Genomic DNA, 16,012 nt, shown 5'->3' with positions numbered 1-16,012 from the left:
TGTGGCTGCTCCTGGATCCCTGGAAGTGTCCAGGGCCAGGTTGGTTGGGATGGAGCAACCTGGCACAGTGGAAGATGTCCCTGCCCATGTCAGGAGAGTGGAATAAGATGAGCTTTAAGGTCCCTTCTAATCAAAGCCATTCCTTGATTCTGTGATTGTATGATTTAGTATTCTTAATAGAAATTAACAAATGAAATAATCATCTTTCCAGAGTCAGATGTATTTCCATGTTTGAGACTATCCCATTTGTAGAGATAGAGAGACATAGAGAGACAATCCTTTGGGGGATCAAAAATTCAGCACTGCTAAGTGATTTGAGTATCTAGGGCCAGATGTCTCCTGCTGGTGACAAAGCCTACTCTGGCTGAATCAGCTTAGACAGAATGTCACCTCTGCAGATAGGTATCGTCCCCAAATTTCTGATAATCCCATTTTGAATATGGGAGGGCACAGTAAGGCTGAGCCTCTCCTCAAGCCCTGTCTGTCTCTGCAGGACTCGGTGCAGCAGCAGACCCTGCAGGCCATCGGGCAGCTGGCCACACGCCGCTACCAGCCCCGGGCGCAGCCGGCCCCGCGCTGGGACTCGGCCAGCAGCTGCAGCTCCACCCCGGTCTGTGCCATCTGCCTCGAGGAGTTCAGCGAGGGGCAGGTAGGGTTTGGGCAGGACTGCTGCACTCATGGCTCTGGCTTCCCAGGTTGGAGGGGCGCGGTCAGCAGTGGGAACTGAGAATGGCAGGAGCCGGAGGCCTGTGAGGTGCTTCCTTCTGAACTCCTGAGTGCTGGAAAGGGATTGCATCCATGGAGGTGTGCCAGCCCCTGGGCTATAAAGCTCTGCTGAAGTCATGTCTCCAGGCAGGTCTCCAGCTGTGGCTGTGGGGTAAAATGGCCATGTTGAAACAGGGTAAAATTGGGTTTGCTGCTCCAGAGCACCCAGCCTGAAATCTCCCTATTCCCAAGGGCTTGGACTATTCTGGATGTTCAGAGAGCAGGACCAGAGGTGCTCCACAGCCTCCTCCATGCGCAGTTGGGCTGCAGATCCCTCACTGTTAGACGTCTGTCCATCCTTCAAGGCTCACTTCCATCAAGAAGGACCCATCCAGGTCTTGGAACACGGTTCTCCTTGCTCATCCTCCTCCTCTCCACTTTTTTCTAGGAACTGCGGATCATCTCGTGCTCCCACGAGTTCCATCGGGAGTGTGTTGACCCTTGGCTGCAGCAACACCACACATGTCCACTTTGCATGTTCAATATTCTTGGTAGGGCTCAGACACGGCATTTCCTGGCTGAGGACAGGGTTGGGTACAGGATTATGCGCAGGAGCTCCAGTTACTCTTGGGAGATGGATCAGCAGGTCCTTGTGTCCCTATGCACAGAGTTGCCAGAGGACTGTGTGCATGGAGAGGAGTCCCTTGCCTGTGAGCCCACCAGGGTACAGAGAGGTGGTGGGCTTGGGCTGGGACCTGTACCAAGAGGAGGGATTCCAGTCCTGAGACCTGTGGGGATGGGAAGGTGGGATCTGGGGGTCACAGCAGCAGGGAGAGTGTGCAGGACCATCAGGGTGGTTTGGTGGTGGCAGCAAGGAGTTGCAGAGTACAGGTGGGACGTGGAGCCATGGTGGGAGGGCAGTGGAGCATCAGTGCCAGGGTTGTTGCAGCTGAGCTATGAGACATGTGCTGGATACTCCCTTCTGGGCTGTGGGATGTGTGCTGTATACTCCCTTCTTTCTCCACAGCCAGAGACTCAGGGGACCAGGCCATGGCTGCCAGCTCCAGGCTGGTCCCTCAGGACATGGAGCCAGGGCGGCGACTCCACCTTTTCCGCCAGCATCCAGGACATGCCCTTTACCACCTCCCGCAAGCATATCCTCAGAGGAACCTCAGGAGCTTTCCCCAAGAGTCAGCCCATGGCAATCCCTTCTTCCACTCTCCAGAGCTCTCCCAGCTGGATTTTGGCACCATCCACTACATGCCCTACAGACCAGCCACCTCCCTGCTGGCCTGTGGCCACGTGGCCCCGCTGGCCCCAAGCTTGCTGGGGCAGCAGCATCCCAACCCTTCTGCATGCGGGCAGGCGCTTGCACCCCACAGGACATGTCCCCTTCAGCCTCAGCCCCACTGTGTGGCACCCAAGGCAGTCATGGCACAGAAGCAGCACCGTGTGCCCACCCTGCGCCGAGGGCTTGGCCACCAGCACAACAGCAGTGGCTCTGGGGAGAGCTATCTCACAGAGCATAGTGGGTACCTGGCCGACGGGCCAGGCAGTGACTCCAGCTCGGGGCCCTGCCATGGCTCCTCCAGTGACTCCATGTTGAACTGCACGGACGTCAGCCTGCAGGGCATCCATGGCAGCTGCTCCACATTCCGCAGCTCCCTCAGCAGCGACTATGATCCCTTCGTGTACTGCAGCTCTGAGGGCCCCACCACGGACCACAGTCAGGAGCAGCTGCGGCTGCCCAGGGAGAGGCGGCCCCACTCCTTGGACCTGATGGTGCCCCAGGGGGCTGCTTCGGCCAAGCCCCAGGTGCTCAGCCACGTCCACTACCACCACCACCAGCATCACCACTACAGGCAGCACGCGGAGTGTCCGCCTGGACGAGCCGGACAGGGGCCCGAGCCACGCAAATCCCGGTATTCCGGGGCCAAGGTTGCCTTCCACAGTACTCGGACACAAAAGAGAACTGAGAAACGCCATCACTCTCAGCAGCCTTTGGAAAGTAGTGCCATGGTGCAGGAGGCAGCTCCAGCAGGCCAGCCAGCCTGTCCCCAGGAAGGCCAGGAGCCCACTCATGCCCCCTCCACTTTTCCAAACAGGCTGGACTTCAGTGTAGATGCCAACAGACAATTGGGAGCTGTCCCGCTGTCCCCCAGACACAGCTTACAGAGCAGGCATCACCGAAGGAAAAGAAAGTGTCCCCTGGAGCTCGACCCCGCTCTCCTGCCCAAGGACTCAGGCGAGCCCGGAGCCTGCAACACTCACCTTCCTCCCAGCCATCCTGCTGGCTACCGCTGCTCTCCCGAAGCCCAGCCCCTGATCCCAAGCGCTCCCCTGCCCAGCGGCTCCCGGCCGCTCTGGAAGTGTTTAGTGCCACAGTCCAGCTCCGAGCTGAGGAAGCAGGAGGAGGGGTTGTCAGGACGGGAGAGAAACTGCTCAGTTCCTGTGGATTTGTCAGGGACGTGCACCCCCAGACACAGTCTGAGTGTCCACCTTCACTGCCCATCTCAGCTGGGTGGTCAGGGTAAGTCTGGTCTTCACCTCTACTGGCAGCAAGCAGGTGAATGAGGAGGGGGTTTTCTGAAGGAACTCCAGCTGCCTGGAACACCTGGTACCTTCCTGATGGATTTTCCTACAGGAGCACTGACTGCAGGAGCATTCCAGAGCTCACCTGTGAGGGTGGTGGCCTGAATGATGAGCAAGAGTGCACCAAACCCTTAAATACTACAACTGAGAAATAAAGTGGCTAATTTTAGTTAAACATCTTCAGCAGCTGGAATATCTCCCAAAAGCAGGGGTGAGACCACATTTTTCAGTGTCCTTGCACAAGTCTTGGGTGTCTTACTGGCAGAGTTGTTATCATTAAGGCTTTTTGGGCTCCAGTTGTTTTAGCCAAGCCCAGCTAACTGGAATCAGTGAGAAAGGAAGTGTGTGTGGCCTGGGGTAGTAGAACAGACTAATTGAGTTGCTCGATTTGCACATCCCTCATTTCTCACCTGCCTCTGTTGTGTGGGAGTTGCTTTTTAGAGTCTTTTGGAAATCAGATGTAATTAAAGTTTGGCCTTCTGCCTAACTGCTGCGCTCTCTCACGAAGAGAGGGAAAATGCCTTTGAGACGAGTGTCTTTGAAAGAACCTGAGTTTTGCGCCCAGGTCTTGCTCTCTCAGGTCCTCTGAAGGCAGCAACCTGCAAGTCAGCAGGGACAGGTGCTGGCTGGGAGCAGGGCCTGGCTCCCTTCCTTGCCCTGCCACTGACTCATTGCAGGTCCTCGGGCAAATCCTTTTGATTTAGGCACCAAACACAGATCTGGCTGTCTAATTTCTGTTATAACACTGGCCTTAAACTTGTGACTCACTGTGCCCATTGTGCCACAGAGATAATAACTTCCTCCCAGTGCTTGTCTATCCAGCCCCACCCCACGCCCAGGCTCCTGGTGCTGCGGAGGCAGTGGGGCAAGGGAGGCTGGATGGGCATGGTCCTGGCTCCCTGCAGCCTTTTGGCCTCCCAGACTCCCAGGAACAGATATTTTTCCCACGTGCAGAAGTGCCTGACACTGTAGATAGGTGATAGGGAGGTTCTTCCAAGGCCTGGAGGGATGCTGGTATTTGGAGAGATAAGGAGGCATCAGGGCAGAGATGTCTCTGGGTGCAGGGAGCTCTGAGTGCCGATGCCCTCCAAGGGCACCCCACATGGAGAGAGCCCTCCTGGCTCAGGGCAGGCTGCTCAGGGCTTGCTTTGAGCTCCCAAATGAACCTGGGAGGGCTTCAAGAGCAGGAGTCTGTACACCTAACACAAGGTGCTGGGCATTGTGAGGTCTGTGCCAGGATGCTTCTGTGTTTTTGGAAATGGTCCCAGTGGCCCCAGTTGGTGGCCACCTCCTGATGACCCTCTGACCCCCACCCATAGCCAGTGCCAGCTGCTTTGCAAAGCACACCAAGCCTTCATTCCCTCTTCACTCCCCATTCCAGCAGGTAGAAAGACCAATGTATCTGAAAGTGCTGTGAATCTATGTCTGCTTACTGCAGTAGCTTCTGTGGATGCTTTCAGGACCACCCAGAAAGTCAGAATTCCCTTGCAAGATTGAGAGACTACACAGATTCAGGATCTAACTTTATTAAGAGCAGAGGACAGAGCACAGAGCTTGTGCAGGGCTTATGCAGAAAAGCCACCAAGCTGAAAACGTTGGTTGACATAACACAACCTCTGAATTGTAATCACATTGGTTCTTTATCTTGAGAAAGGTATAAATCAATAGAGAAGTAAAAAAGAGCAAAGAACAATCTCAGTAGATAGTCCCATAAAAGCAGGACACAAAACACAGACAAAGAGACCAAGGAAAAATGCATTTCTGCCTCCACATAAATGGCTGGCATAAGGCTAAAAATATAAGTGGATGAATTAGAAAGCCCAGCTTTAAATTAAAGTTTTGACATAAGCTTCTCAGAAACCCAGTTTAAAAGAAAAGCAAACAGTGGGTCCCTGTAATTCCTAGATGAAATTACAGAGAGGGAAGCGTGTCTTTCTTCTGGTGGCATGGGAGACACTGCACTAAGAAGAGTGTGAAGTCCAGTGACGAGTGACACAAAAATCCCCAGTTGCCCCCAAGTAGAAGGAGGGTAGCATTAGGGTTATAATGCTGTGTCGGCACAGGCTGCAAAAAGGAGCCTGCATAGACAGGAGAGTCTTACGAGAATATTGCTAAAATAAGCAGTCAAAAGATGCATTTGGACACTGGGATCATGCACAGCCCCAGAAAAGGGCTGGTCAAGCATCAGGGCAGAGAGGGCACTTGGAAACTGCTGTTCCAAAGCCAAGGTGTGGCTGGAGAAGGAAATCAGAACAGAGCTGGATGCTAAGTGAAGTACAGAGCCATGGAGAGACAGGCCAGGGAATATTGCTGTGAACAGCTTGTGTAAAGCAGACTATTAATGCAAACATTTTCAGCTGCATTGGAAGGGAGAAGGCTGCCTGGGGTTCTTCAGATCTAGGGACTGACAGAAGTCTGAGGGTTGTTCAGGGGCTGTAAGTGAGAGCAGAAGAGCAAACTGCCTTTATTGCATTAGTGATTACCAGGAGTGCTCGGGGAGGTTCTTACCTGGCACAGCTCCATTCAGGGCAGGGGGGGCAAAATCCCTCATGAATCAAATCACCAGTTTGAGCACTTCTGAAATACAGTGGAGAGTAACAAATTGCCAGGGGTACAGATTACCCACTGGGCACCCTGCAGGGCTCAAACACACAGCTGATAAATCCTGAATGTGGACTACAATCTCTTATCCATGGCCCAGACCAAGGAGGAAGAGCTGAGGGCAATATCAGCTTTAAACAGCTGAAGCCACAGAATGATGAGCCTGACTTTCCAGCCAAGCAAATTGTTAAAAATTCAAATACAGGATCTGACTTGTAGGCACATGGCTGAATGTGAAAACCAGGGGAGGAGGCAGCCCAGTTTTTGTAGGGAGAGGTATCACCTGGCAGATCTTTTAGGGGAAGAAAGCTCTGAAAGGATAGAAGGGAAGGTGCTCCCACAGGTAAATAACTCACTGAAAAAAGGAGACAAGAGTGCAGATCAGACTTAATGGAGGGGAATTACTCAGAGAAGGAGAGAAGTGGAGTTCTGCAACTGTATGAACCTTCCAGCAAGCTCATAAATATCCTGGACAAGGAGAGGAGATAGCAAAGTGTATAACATATAAAATCCATCAGGATGTCAAGCATTAAAACTGGATACAGAGTGTTACAGGAGGATCTCCTGCTGCTGAGCTGTTGAGTGAGAGAGTGGTGGATGAAATCCCCCAAAATGCCACACATGAGCAGAGCCACTTTAAGTAAAAGTCACAACATTATTATTATCATTATTGTTGTTGTTATTATCATTATCATTAGCTGGCTGGGAACTATGTGGAACAAGCAGAAAGTGCCTTTATGCAGCTGTGCAAGCCTGTGGTATCTTACAGCTCCTGATCACCAAAAAGGGTGGAAAAAGAAAGGGAAATAATTTCTGCTCCCTTGGAAGAAGGGCAGAAATGTATCTGGCACAATCCCAGCAATATTTTTTTTCTGAGAAGATAGAAAGAATAGTGAGACTTTCATGTGGGAAAAAAAGTGATCAGCAGAGAATAGGGAAAAGAGGATATGAAATCAGGAGAGCAGAGGAGAAGGCAGACAAGAGAGTGCTTAGAACAAAGTAATTGATGGCATCAAACAGGAGCCAGAAGCTTTAAAACACCCAAAAGGCAACACATGGTGTGTAGTGAAACTGGTGATGGTTGCCCCCAGGATGTAGATGCCAGAAGTAAAATGGTTTTGAGAGCCCAGATCAAGAGGTAGCAAATGCAGAGATGCAAATCCACCCTCTGGCTCAGGAAGTTCTTAAACCAGGGCTTCCAGAAGCTGCCGGTGCTCCTGTGGGATGCAGCACTTGCCAGGTGTGTGCTAACCTCGCCCAGCTGCCTGGTGAGGCTGAATCTTGGTCCACAGCCTCTGGAGAAATTCCACTTGTGCAGGCAGTGCCATGCACTGGCATCGCAGGGAATAACACTGTGGATGATCCCAAAGAGCCTTGCATGATCTTGGAGTTTATGCCTCTTCCTTGAGCACCTCCATCAACCCTTCTTGGCGGGCTTTGCATAAAGATGCATCCCTGACCCTTCTGTTGCCTGGAGAGACCACACCTGGGAGTTGGGTCCCTGGAGAATCAATCCTGGAGCAATGCTGATGGATCCTCTTAAGGGAAGACAGACAGCTGGCAGTGAATTCCAGCTGGATGGCTTCCTGAACCGCCCTGGCATGCCCGGGAAGCATCCTAGAACAGCCACATTACTCCAGCACAGGCTGATGAAATCTCTTGATTTCTCTCCCTGTGAAAGCTCACCTCCTGCAGTGCTCTCACCATCCTCCCCATCTCCTCCCTGCTGCTCATCCTGAGTCCCTTTTCCTGCCACATCTCTTAACCTTACTAGGTAGGGGGAAAAGGATTAGAGGGCAAAAAAAGATCACCCTTAAGAGAACATGATTTCTTTGGTGTCATAAGGGTGTGCTCCAGGTCGTTGCCCTGCCATGGCTAGTCCACCAGCCAAGGTTCTCTGACCTCTCCCAGTTTGTGATCTTTTCTTAGCACAAGCAGGGGACACTTATGTAGGCACAGCTTTCAAAAAATATTTTAGTAATGCTATTTGAGACTGAAGGCATGTGAACGCAGAGGGCTTGAAGCTGGACAGTCTCTTTTTGGGTTGCACATAAGCTGGTGACAAGGGAAGCAGTTGGAAATGGCTTATTCCACATACTTGTGACTCAAGGCACAAACGCAAGAGATGCTTAAACTCCATCTTCAGGAACTATGGCCACGCTTGCACATGTGTGTACGTGTAAAACATCATGTGCATTCATTTTCCCACCTTGATTAGCTACACTTTTCCAAGCAGAATCTCATTTGTTTGTTTTCTTCCCACATATTTAATTTTCAAGGCTCTGCTCCTACAGCTGGAGCAGGTATATAGGCGATATATAACCAACAAGAATTTGTTGTGACTGTTCTGAAAAGCTGTTTTGAATTGCCCTCAGTGAATCTATAAGAGGGCATTTCATTCCTTTGATCTCAGAAACATTCACGAAAAGGGAGATAGGAAAAATAATGCCTGTATGCCTTTGCTGGGCTACGCTGACCTTGTGTAAGAGTTCTGGGCAGGCTTGGAGACATCTGGGAAGGGATAGTGGTGTGTGTGACAACAGGCAGTGACTTAGAGAGAAAGGAGCTGTCTGGAGCAGTGACTTGGGTGTACCTTTTTAGGCAGCCCTTTTGTTGCATGTTTCCAAGTAAACTGCCCAGCACCTGCCTATCAGTAATTCTCCAGGCAGAAGGGGTTGGCAAGAGCCTGGGCCTGAGCTGGGCTCAGAAGCAATTTGTGCAACCTCTAGAACACTGTGGAACATGTGTCATTCCTGTCTTGCATCTCTGCTCTCTGCTCTTACTGCCTGGACTTTCTGTTGCCGCCCCCTGGCTCTGTGACATGTGAATTGGTGTTATTTTCTTTTCCTAATAATTTTTGAATCAGCAGTACAGATTTTCACAAAGAGCAAACATTAAAAAGCCTCAAAAGTAAACACCAAGCAGTGATGTGAATCCTAGGGTTCCCTTAGCCTGCCTCCTCTGAAATGTATAAGGAGTAGCTTGATGTCTTAAGATTTTATTGTACTTCACCTCAGAGGAATAAACTGGCTGGGAGGTGGCCAGAAAATTCCCTCTGAAAAACTGAGAGAAACTTCCTAGAATCATGCAGTATTCTGAATTGGAAGGGACCCACAAGGATCATCCAGTCCAGTCCCTGGCCCTGCCCAGGACACTACAACAATCCCAGCCTGTGCATCCCCGGGAGTGTTGTTCAAACACTCCTGGAGCTCTGGCAGCCTCAGGGCTGGGACCATTCCCTGGGGAGCCTGTTTCAGTAGCTTAGTGGCTTTTTAGTAGCTTCCACTTAGTGGTTTTTCCTGCAGCATCTGTTCTCTGGATTACAGGGTCAAGCCCCCAGCCACTGCAGAGCCTGGGAATGTTCAGCCAGGTGTAGCTGACACTTTTCTTTCTCCTTTTCTTTGAATGCAGGATCTGAAGAGGAGGTCCAGGATGTCCATGAACACTCAGTTTAATAAAACACTGGCCTGTTTGCTTGCTGGGAGTTGGAGTGGACACAGATGTTGATGGAGTTGCTCACATGTGGCTCTGCCCAGCCCTGCCCTGCTGAGACACAGACTGGCAAGAGCAATGGGCCACTCATGGTCTCCTGACACGTCTCCACGGTCACACAGACAGAGCCCTGCTCTCCGGGCTGTCTCCTCTGGAGGCACAGGCAGCCCCTCATCATCCCGTGGCACCGCTCCGAGCTGGGCAGGGCTCCCAGGGAGAGCTCACCGAGTGAGTGCAAGCTGCTATTTTGGCGTGATCATGCCACAGAAGGTTTTGCTAAACACTGCAAAAATAAACAAGCCTTCAAGACCAAAAGCTGCAGAAATTACTTTCTGTGGCCTGGTAGCTCCTGACTTCATTTCCTCACTTAGGTCAAAAGCCAGATTTCTTCAATTAACTTTTTCATGCTTATTTCAGACACAGGAACAAGCTACTCTCCATCTCACCGCTCATAGGGCTGCCCTGCAAGGTGCTGCTTCTGACTTCAGTGGAAACCAAGAGCTCTCATCACTTTTGGTCACCTCAGTGTCCCTCAGCTGACGCCGTCTCAGCCACTGACTGTTTGCCAGTAGCAGGAGAGGGGAAGACACAGGGACGTCAGCATTTCTGGGAAGGAGCTGGGTCAGACTCTTTCCATTGCAAAGAATCCACCCTCTCATCTGGCAATGTGAACAAAGTCTCTCACTTACCCCCTAACTCCTCCACCTACCCTCAAAAAACTGTCATGGCCAGCCCTGTTAAGAGCATATTTCAAACATATGTTAGATGTCCCCATCACAGGAGTCATACAAAATTCTGGAGTTCATGTGGTTCCTGCTTCTCTCCTTCCTCTCATTGCCCCAAGACACAGCAAAAATTCCCAGCAAAAGCCTCCATAATAAATGAAGAGCAGAGCCCTATCCATCACCCAGCCTAAACTTCATATTCTGAGACTCCTGAAATCCTTCAAAAGGATTTTTCTGTCTTTTCCAACATTTTGATGATGCAGGGATAAAACTTGAGAAATCATCAGGCTCTAGTTTATTACATTCCCCCTCCCCTACATTTATGAATATTTTGGATTTTTCTGAATGTCACTAGTTCTTATTTCCTACATCTCATAATTTGCAGACATTCAAGCAAAATAAAACCTGCCAAATTCAAAACATAACCCATGCAGCTTTCAAACAGCAGAGAATCCCCGTCAGGTTCATTGCCCTAAATAATCAGTCAGGCCAAAGAATCAGCCAGATTCCCATGTGAAGTGCACGTTTTCTGTGGCACCAGGTGCTTCCAAGCACAAGGAAGCATTGGTGAGGATACAACACTGGAGCTAAAGATAACTCTTAACAGTTTGAAACTTGATGTAGGGACAGACTTTCCCTTCTGCTCAGTAAAGCTTCCCGTGTCTTTCTTTGAAGCAGCAGCTTCTCAAGAGAGCGCTCTGGTGATGTAGTCCCAGTTTAGGATAATCCTCTGCCTTCCTTTGTTGGTGGGAAAGGTTTTTACAGGGTTTGCTGCCCTTAATCCTCGAAAAAGGCATCTTTGTCCCAGCTGCTAATCAGTCCCTGACAGTCAAGTGATCAGCCAATAGCACTATTTTAAACCCAACATTATTCTCTTGTAGTGCTCATTCCTTGTCTCCTTGTGACCAGGCTGTGTGGGACCTTTTCAGTCTAGGGAAGAGCTGAATTTCCTTCTTCAAAGCACCCAGCAGAATTAGATTCAGACCTTTCCAGGCTCTTGTTTGTCCTACAGTGGAAGCAGAAGACACAAGCTCAGAAAGTTTTCTCCTGTGCAGGGAAGTCAGTCTTAACTACAGGAAAAATCTAGGAGTGGGTCTGGACTCACCCCATTGGGCTTCCTGTGCTCCTGGTCTGTGGTTTGTCTGAACCAGGTCCCTATGTCCTTGACCATCCTGGAGGGCTCAGAGGCTTAACAGAGGGGGAGGGTCATGAAGTCAGGGTGCTCCCACTGCTTTATTTAGGAGTCAGGAAGGCAGAGAGCCTCCAGGGATGCATTTCACTGCTCGAAAGAACAAGTGCAGCTCTAAAGTCCTCTCTTTCCCTCCTTATCCCTAACAGAAGAGGAGATTCCTGAAATTGTGAGAGCCACAAGCTTCTTTGGGAAAGCTGCACCCTCTCCACTCCCCACTGCAGTATTACCAGGCTGCCAGGGCAGCACCTGCTTCCAGGTGTCTCCCTTCCCCAACCTTACGCTGCTGCTCCTGTTCACATAGGAAATCCTGGAGTGCAGGTCTGCATCGGTGGGGGCTCAGGTGGAGGAGAGGGAGGAACTGTCTGGGAACTTGGGTTTGAAAGATCCTCTTCAGTAGATGGATGACTATCCTTGGCTGCCTGGAAGGGAAGAAGCAGTATCTGAGAAAATAGGGAATGGTTCCTCTCAGTTCTTTACCTCTTGCTTCCGGGTGATGCTTTTGAGTGCTCGGTGCCTGTGGGCTCCACCGTGGAATTTCTCCAGCATTCTTGCAGTGATGCAGAGCTTATTTTCCTTCTTTGCATCCCAGGTCACAGCCAAAAACTGATGGAAGCCAGAGCATCCCAAGCTCCCTCTATCCAAACTGAAGGCCCAGTCCTTCTGCTGGGACCCCCTTCCCAAAAGCTCACACCCCCTGAACTGGCCATATGGTCGGGTTGGCTGGATATCTCCCCTCCTGCACAAATCCTTCAGATCCTTCAGAAATGTGAATATCGGTTCGTCTTGTTGTTGCTATTTGTTTCGTTTGTTTTTTTTTGCTGAATCTATGCTGGCTGTCGGGGTTTGGGAATAAATTATGACCCAGGAAAAAAAAACGACCACACACGGGGGAAAAAAAAAAACCAAAAAAAAACCCATTTTATATATATATGCAAAACTGTGTATTTATGTCCGATAAACACAAAGATGTGTGAATATGCTGATGTGCTCAGAAATATATTTATTTACTAATATATTTATCCATGTACTGGTCTGCTGCCTGCGTTTGTTCTTTGTGTGAGGGGCTGTGCTCGGGCCCGGCCCAGCCGTGACAGAAACCCCGCCCGCCGCCCCCGCTCGGGCCCGGGGCGGGTCCGTTCCCGTTCCCGTTCCCGGGGCGGGTCCGGGGCCGCTGCGCAGCCGCAGAATGAGAGCGGTGCAGCTATGGCCGCGATCTCGCTGGAGACCGTCCCCAAGGACCTGCGGCACCTGCGCGCCTGCCTGCTCTGCTCCCTCGTCAAGGTGGGACCGGGAAGGGGACAGAGACAGGGGCTGGCACAGGCATTGCTCCCCGCCGGCTCCGGACCTTCCTCCGCCCGGCTTAAGCCTTGCCGCCCCTGCCGAGCCCTTTTACCCGACCCCGACACTCCCTGACCCAGCCCCACCACGTCGGCTCGGGCCTCCTCGCTCCGGCCCCGGCCCTTCCCTGCATCGGCTCTATTTCCTCTCGGCCCCGGTCCGAGCCTTTCTGCCCTTCCCGACCCTTTCCCCGCCCGTTTTGGCCCTCCTTGTCCCGGCCCTTCCCGACTAGGCCCTCCTCCCCGGCCTGGTCTGTCCCTCCGACCCCGGCCCGGCCTCCCGGCTCCTGCCACGGCCTTTCCCCGCCTGAGCCTCTCTCCCTCCTCTGCCTCCTGCAGCCTCTGGGCGATTCCCGTCCGCCCCGGCCCTGGTCCTGAACGCTCCTTCCCGGGGATCTCTCCTTTTCCCCGGCCCCGTGTCCACTCGGCTCCCGGCTGGTTCCGGTCCCCAACACCCTTGTTCCCTTAGACCATCGACCAGTTCGAGTATGATGGCTGTGACAACTGCGAGACATATCTGCAGATGAAGGGCAACCGCGAGATGGTCTATGACTGCACCAGCTCCTCCTTTGATGGGTGAGTGGGGCTGGGCCTGGCCGCGGTCCCCCAGGAGCCTGGGAGCACTCAAGTGGTGCTGTGAGGGCCAGGAAACATCCCCTCACTGCCATCCCTCCTGCAGGATCATCACCATGATGAGCCCTGAGGACAGCTGGGTCTCCAAGTGGCAGCGGATCAGTGAGTAATTTGGGAGCTGGAGATCCCTTCTCTGCAAACCATTCTCAGGGGCAGTGGGAACTGCTGGTTGGGATGTGGAAGGAGTTCTGCCTCCCCAGTGAGGGGACATCTGCCCAGGTTGAGGTTTCCCACCTGGCTGCTCCATGTGAGGTAACTTGGGTTTTATTTCCTGCAGGTACCTTCAAGCCAGGTGTCTATGCAGTGTCTGTGACCGGCCGCCTGCCCCAAGGTACCTGTGTGATGGAGTCAGGGTTTGGGACTCTGAACACTGCATAGGGAACATGCCACGTGGGTGATGGGATCAGCAAAGGTGTGATAGGATCAGCAGAGGTGACTGTGAGAAGGTGCTGGTCTAGAGAGGGAGTTTTAGGGTTCAGCACTGCACCTGCCAGAAGTTTATATTGTAAGCTGCTGGCTAAAGCCTGGCTATCAGAGGCATAAACTGGAATTAGTCATTCTGGAAAGTGGGCACATCTGAAACCATTCACCTCCAGGATAACATGGAGATTTGTTCATAAAAAAGGGTTTTGCAGAATGGGGTGCTGTTGTGGCAATCGCAGTGAGCACACCCCTCCTCCTGCACTAAGGGCTTATGCCATGGTGGATTTGTGTGTTTACAAATGGAGTGGAGGGTGCAGAGGATTTGCTTCATCTCTGGAATGCAGAAAGGGCATCATCCATCCAGCTGAGTTCTTGCCCAGTATGTTTTCCTAGAGTAGACTCCTAACCCAGGAGTGAATCCCAAACCCCTGGGGTGAAAGCTATGTCTGTGTCTGGAATCCCCGGTTTCTTATTTCTGACTGAGCTCTGCATTGGGAAGGAGCTGGAAACATCATGAGGCCGGAAGCTGAGGCCTTCTGACACAGCCCAGGCACATCTGAAATACCCAGGGTTAGGGTTTCAGTGGATATCAGGGAAAGGTTCTTTCCCCAGAGGATGGTGGGGCACTGCACAGGGGATGGTCACAGCCCTAAGGCTGGCAGAGCTCCAGGAGCATTTGCACACTGCTCCCAGGAATGAACAGGGTGGGATTGTTGGGTGTCTGTGCAGGGCCAGGGACTGGACTCCTGTGATCGTTGTTCATCCCTCTCTTCCAACTCAGGATATTCCATGATTCTATGAAGTGAAGGTGATTGTCCAGTTCTACATGACAGAACCACCAGATGTTCCCAAGGCTCCTCATTCCAGGAGAAGACTGAAATGTGTTTGTCTCCTTCCTGCAGGGATTGTCCGAGAGTTGAAGAGCCGTGGAGTGGCCTACAAGTCTCGGGACACAGCCATAAAAACCTGAAGGGCCCTTGTGCTGCCTGGAGATCCCAGTGTTGTGTGGAAGAAGCAGTGGGCACTGCTCCAAAACCTCAGCTTTATCCTGTCGGGAAGTGGGGCTGGACTCTGAGTGTGCTGGCTCAGCTCCCCTCGCTCAGTACCTCCAGACTCCACCACACCACAGACCACAGACATTTATCTCAGCCTTGACAGGGGGGAGGGTGTGAGTAGAGCTGAGAAAAGGTGTTTAATCATGATGCCCAAGCTTTTTTATAATTGGTGTGGGAAAGAGGGGATTTAGGAAATAGCTGTGTAAATAGTTTAATAAAACCCACTGCCTGGTCACGGCTGGGTCCAGCTGTCTCTCTGTCACTGGTTTCACCACTGCAGGGTGGTGAGGTGGAGGGGGCTCACACTCACCCCCCTGCCTGTGCCACACTGTGGAGCCTGCAGTTGTCACTGCTTGTGCCATGGGCCACATTCCTGCCTTGAGAGCGAGATCCTGTCCTGGCTGCACGAGGTGTCCTTCCATATAGGAAACCTGCAGCTGCCAGCTGGATGGAGCAGAGACGGTGATGGCCAGTGCTTCCTGTGGAGTTGGTTACATGGAGGTCACGGAGCCCTGGGCCTGCAGGTCCATTACAAGGGACAGGTAGCAGGATGGAGCTTCCAGGACCATCCACTGGCTGTTGCTGGGCTCCAGGGCAGGCAGAGCAGGACGAGCCCGTTGCTGATGTGGTTGGGAGGCAGTACCAGGCCTTGCACACGGGTGGGGTGGACAAGCAACGGTGGAAACACCTACCCAGCCACCTATTGGGCAGATCTGACTGTTACAAGTGTCAGTTACAAGTGTCTGTAACACTAGGAACTCCTGAGGGATTTGGCCTTCTTGAATTACTTTGTTTCAGTTCAGCAGCAGTCATTGACCAAGAAGGGCCGAGTCCTCAACCAGTAGCTCTATGAAATAACTTTTTTTTTTTTCCCTGAGATGATAATCCTGGAGCTGGAAAGGTCAAGTTTTGTTTTCTGGAGACAAGTAATAGAAAACCAGTAAAGCCTGAACATTGCAGTTGGTCTGGGATGAAAGCAGCTGCACCGCAGGGAATTCAGGACTGGCTAAGGAGTCACACTGCCAGGAATGCAGAGGTGATGCCCTCCCTGCACTGCTCTAGTTTGTAGAGTTGGCCATGAGAAATGAGTCCTAGGTGCCCCAGGTCAGACAGAGCATGGCCTCCTGTGGAGATCTGGAGCAGAAATGTGGGAGAAGCCTGGAGCACAGGGAAGCTGGAGGGGAAGGTGCCTTAAGCCACCTTTTGCATAGACCCTTGAAGATGTGGTGCTGAAGTAATGATTATTTGCTCAGTGCA

The 16,012-nt window shown here is 51.8% G+C and overlaps 2 protein-coding genes across 4 annotated transcripts in view; both read left to right on the top strand.

Moving 5' to 3' along the window:
* RNF43 (ring finger protein 43) overlaps positions 1 to 12,339 on the top strand; it is a 60,304-nt gene extending 47,965 nt beyond the window's left edge. Inside the window, exons 6-10 of one of the 2 annotated variants that reach the window (XR_009489135.1) lie at positions 494 to 649; positions 1,154 to 1,256; positions 1,733 to 3,235; positions 9,310 to 9,618; positions 9,808 to 12,339. Coding sequence is in view for 1 of the 2 variants with exons in the window: in XM_059865662.1 (XP_059721645.1) it covers positions 494 to 649; positions 1,154 to 1,256; positions 1,733 to 3,235; positions 9,310 to 9,353 (1,806 nt within the window). In the remaining variant the exon portion in view is untranslated. Of the gene's footprint in view, positions 1 to 493; positions 650 to 1,153; positions 1,257 to 1,732; positions 3,236 to 9,309 lie in introns of both variants that reach the window. The other variant, XM_059865662.1, reaches the window with a different exon arrangement.
* A 105-nt stretch (positions 12,340 to 12,444) lies between these two features.
* On the top strand, positions 12,445 to 14,990 carry SUPT4H1 (SPT4 homolog, DSIF elongation factor subunit). 2 transcript variants are annotated; one of them, XM_059866013.1, is made up of 6 exons: positions 12,445 to 12,588; positions 13,114 to 13,220; positions 13,324 to 13,379; positions 13,555 to 13,608; positions 14,482 to 14,508; positions 14,603 to 14,990. In XM_059866013.1, exons 1-5 carry the CDS (start codon positions 12,511 to 12,513, stop codon positions 14,499 to 14,501), a joined length of 315 nt encoding a protein of 104 aa, XP_059721996.1. In that variant the 5' UTR covers positions 12,445 to 12,510; the 3' UTR covers positions 14,502 to 14,508; positions 14,603 to 14,990. The 2 variants fall into 2 exon arrangements, with proteins under 2 accessions (XP_059721996.1, XP_059721995.1); XM_059866012.1 differs by lacking the exon at positions 14,482 to 14,508.
* The last annotated feature ends 1,022 nt before the right edge of the window (positions 14,991 to 16,012 follow it).

This window comes from Haemorhous mexicanus, chromosome 22 (assembly GCF_027477595.1).
Source record: "Haemorhous mexicanus isolate bHaeMex1 chromosome 22, bHaeMex1.pri, whole genome shotgun sequence".
Classification (NCBI taxonomy): domain Eukaryota; kingdom Metazoa; phylum Chordata; class Aves; order Passeriformes; family Fringillidae; genus Haemorhous; species Haemorhous mexicanus.
The sequence above is the reverse complement of the archived record's forward strand: the minus strand, read 5'-3'. Positions and strand labels throughout refer to the sequence as shown.

Bases quoted from the DNA above. Each gene is read 5' to 3' on its own strand.
- SUPT4H1 (XM_059866012.1), top strand. From the start codon at position 12,511: ATGGCCGCGATCTCGCTGGAGACCGTCCCCAAGGACCTGCGGCACCTG. The intron at 13,221-13,323 runs GTGAGTGGGGCT...TCCCTCCTGCAG, and splicing joins ACCAGCTCCTCCTTTGATGG to GATCATCACCATGATGAGCC. The intron at 13,609-14,602 runs GTACCTGTGTGA...TCCTTCCTGCAG, and splicing joins GACCGGCCGCCTGCCCCAAG to GGATTGTCCGAGAGTTGAAG.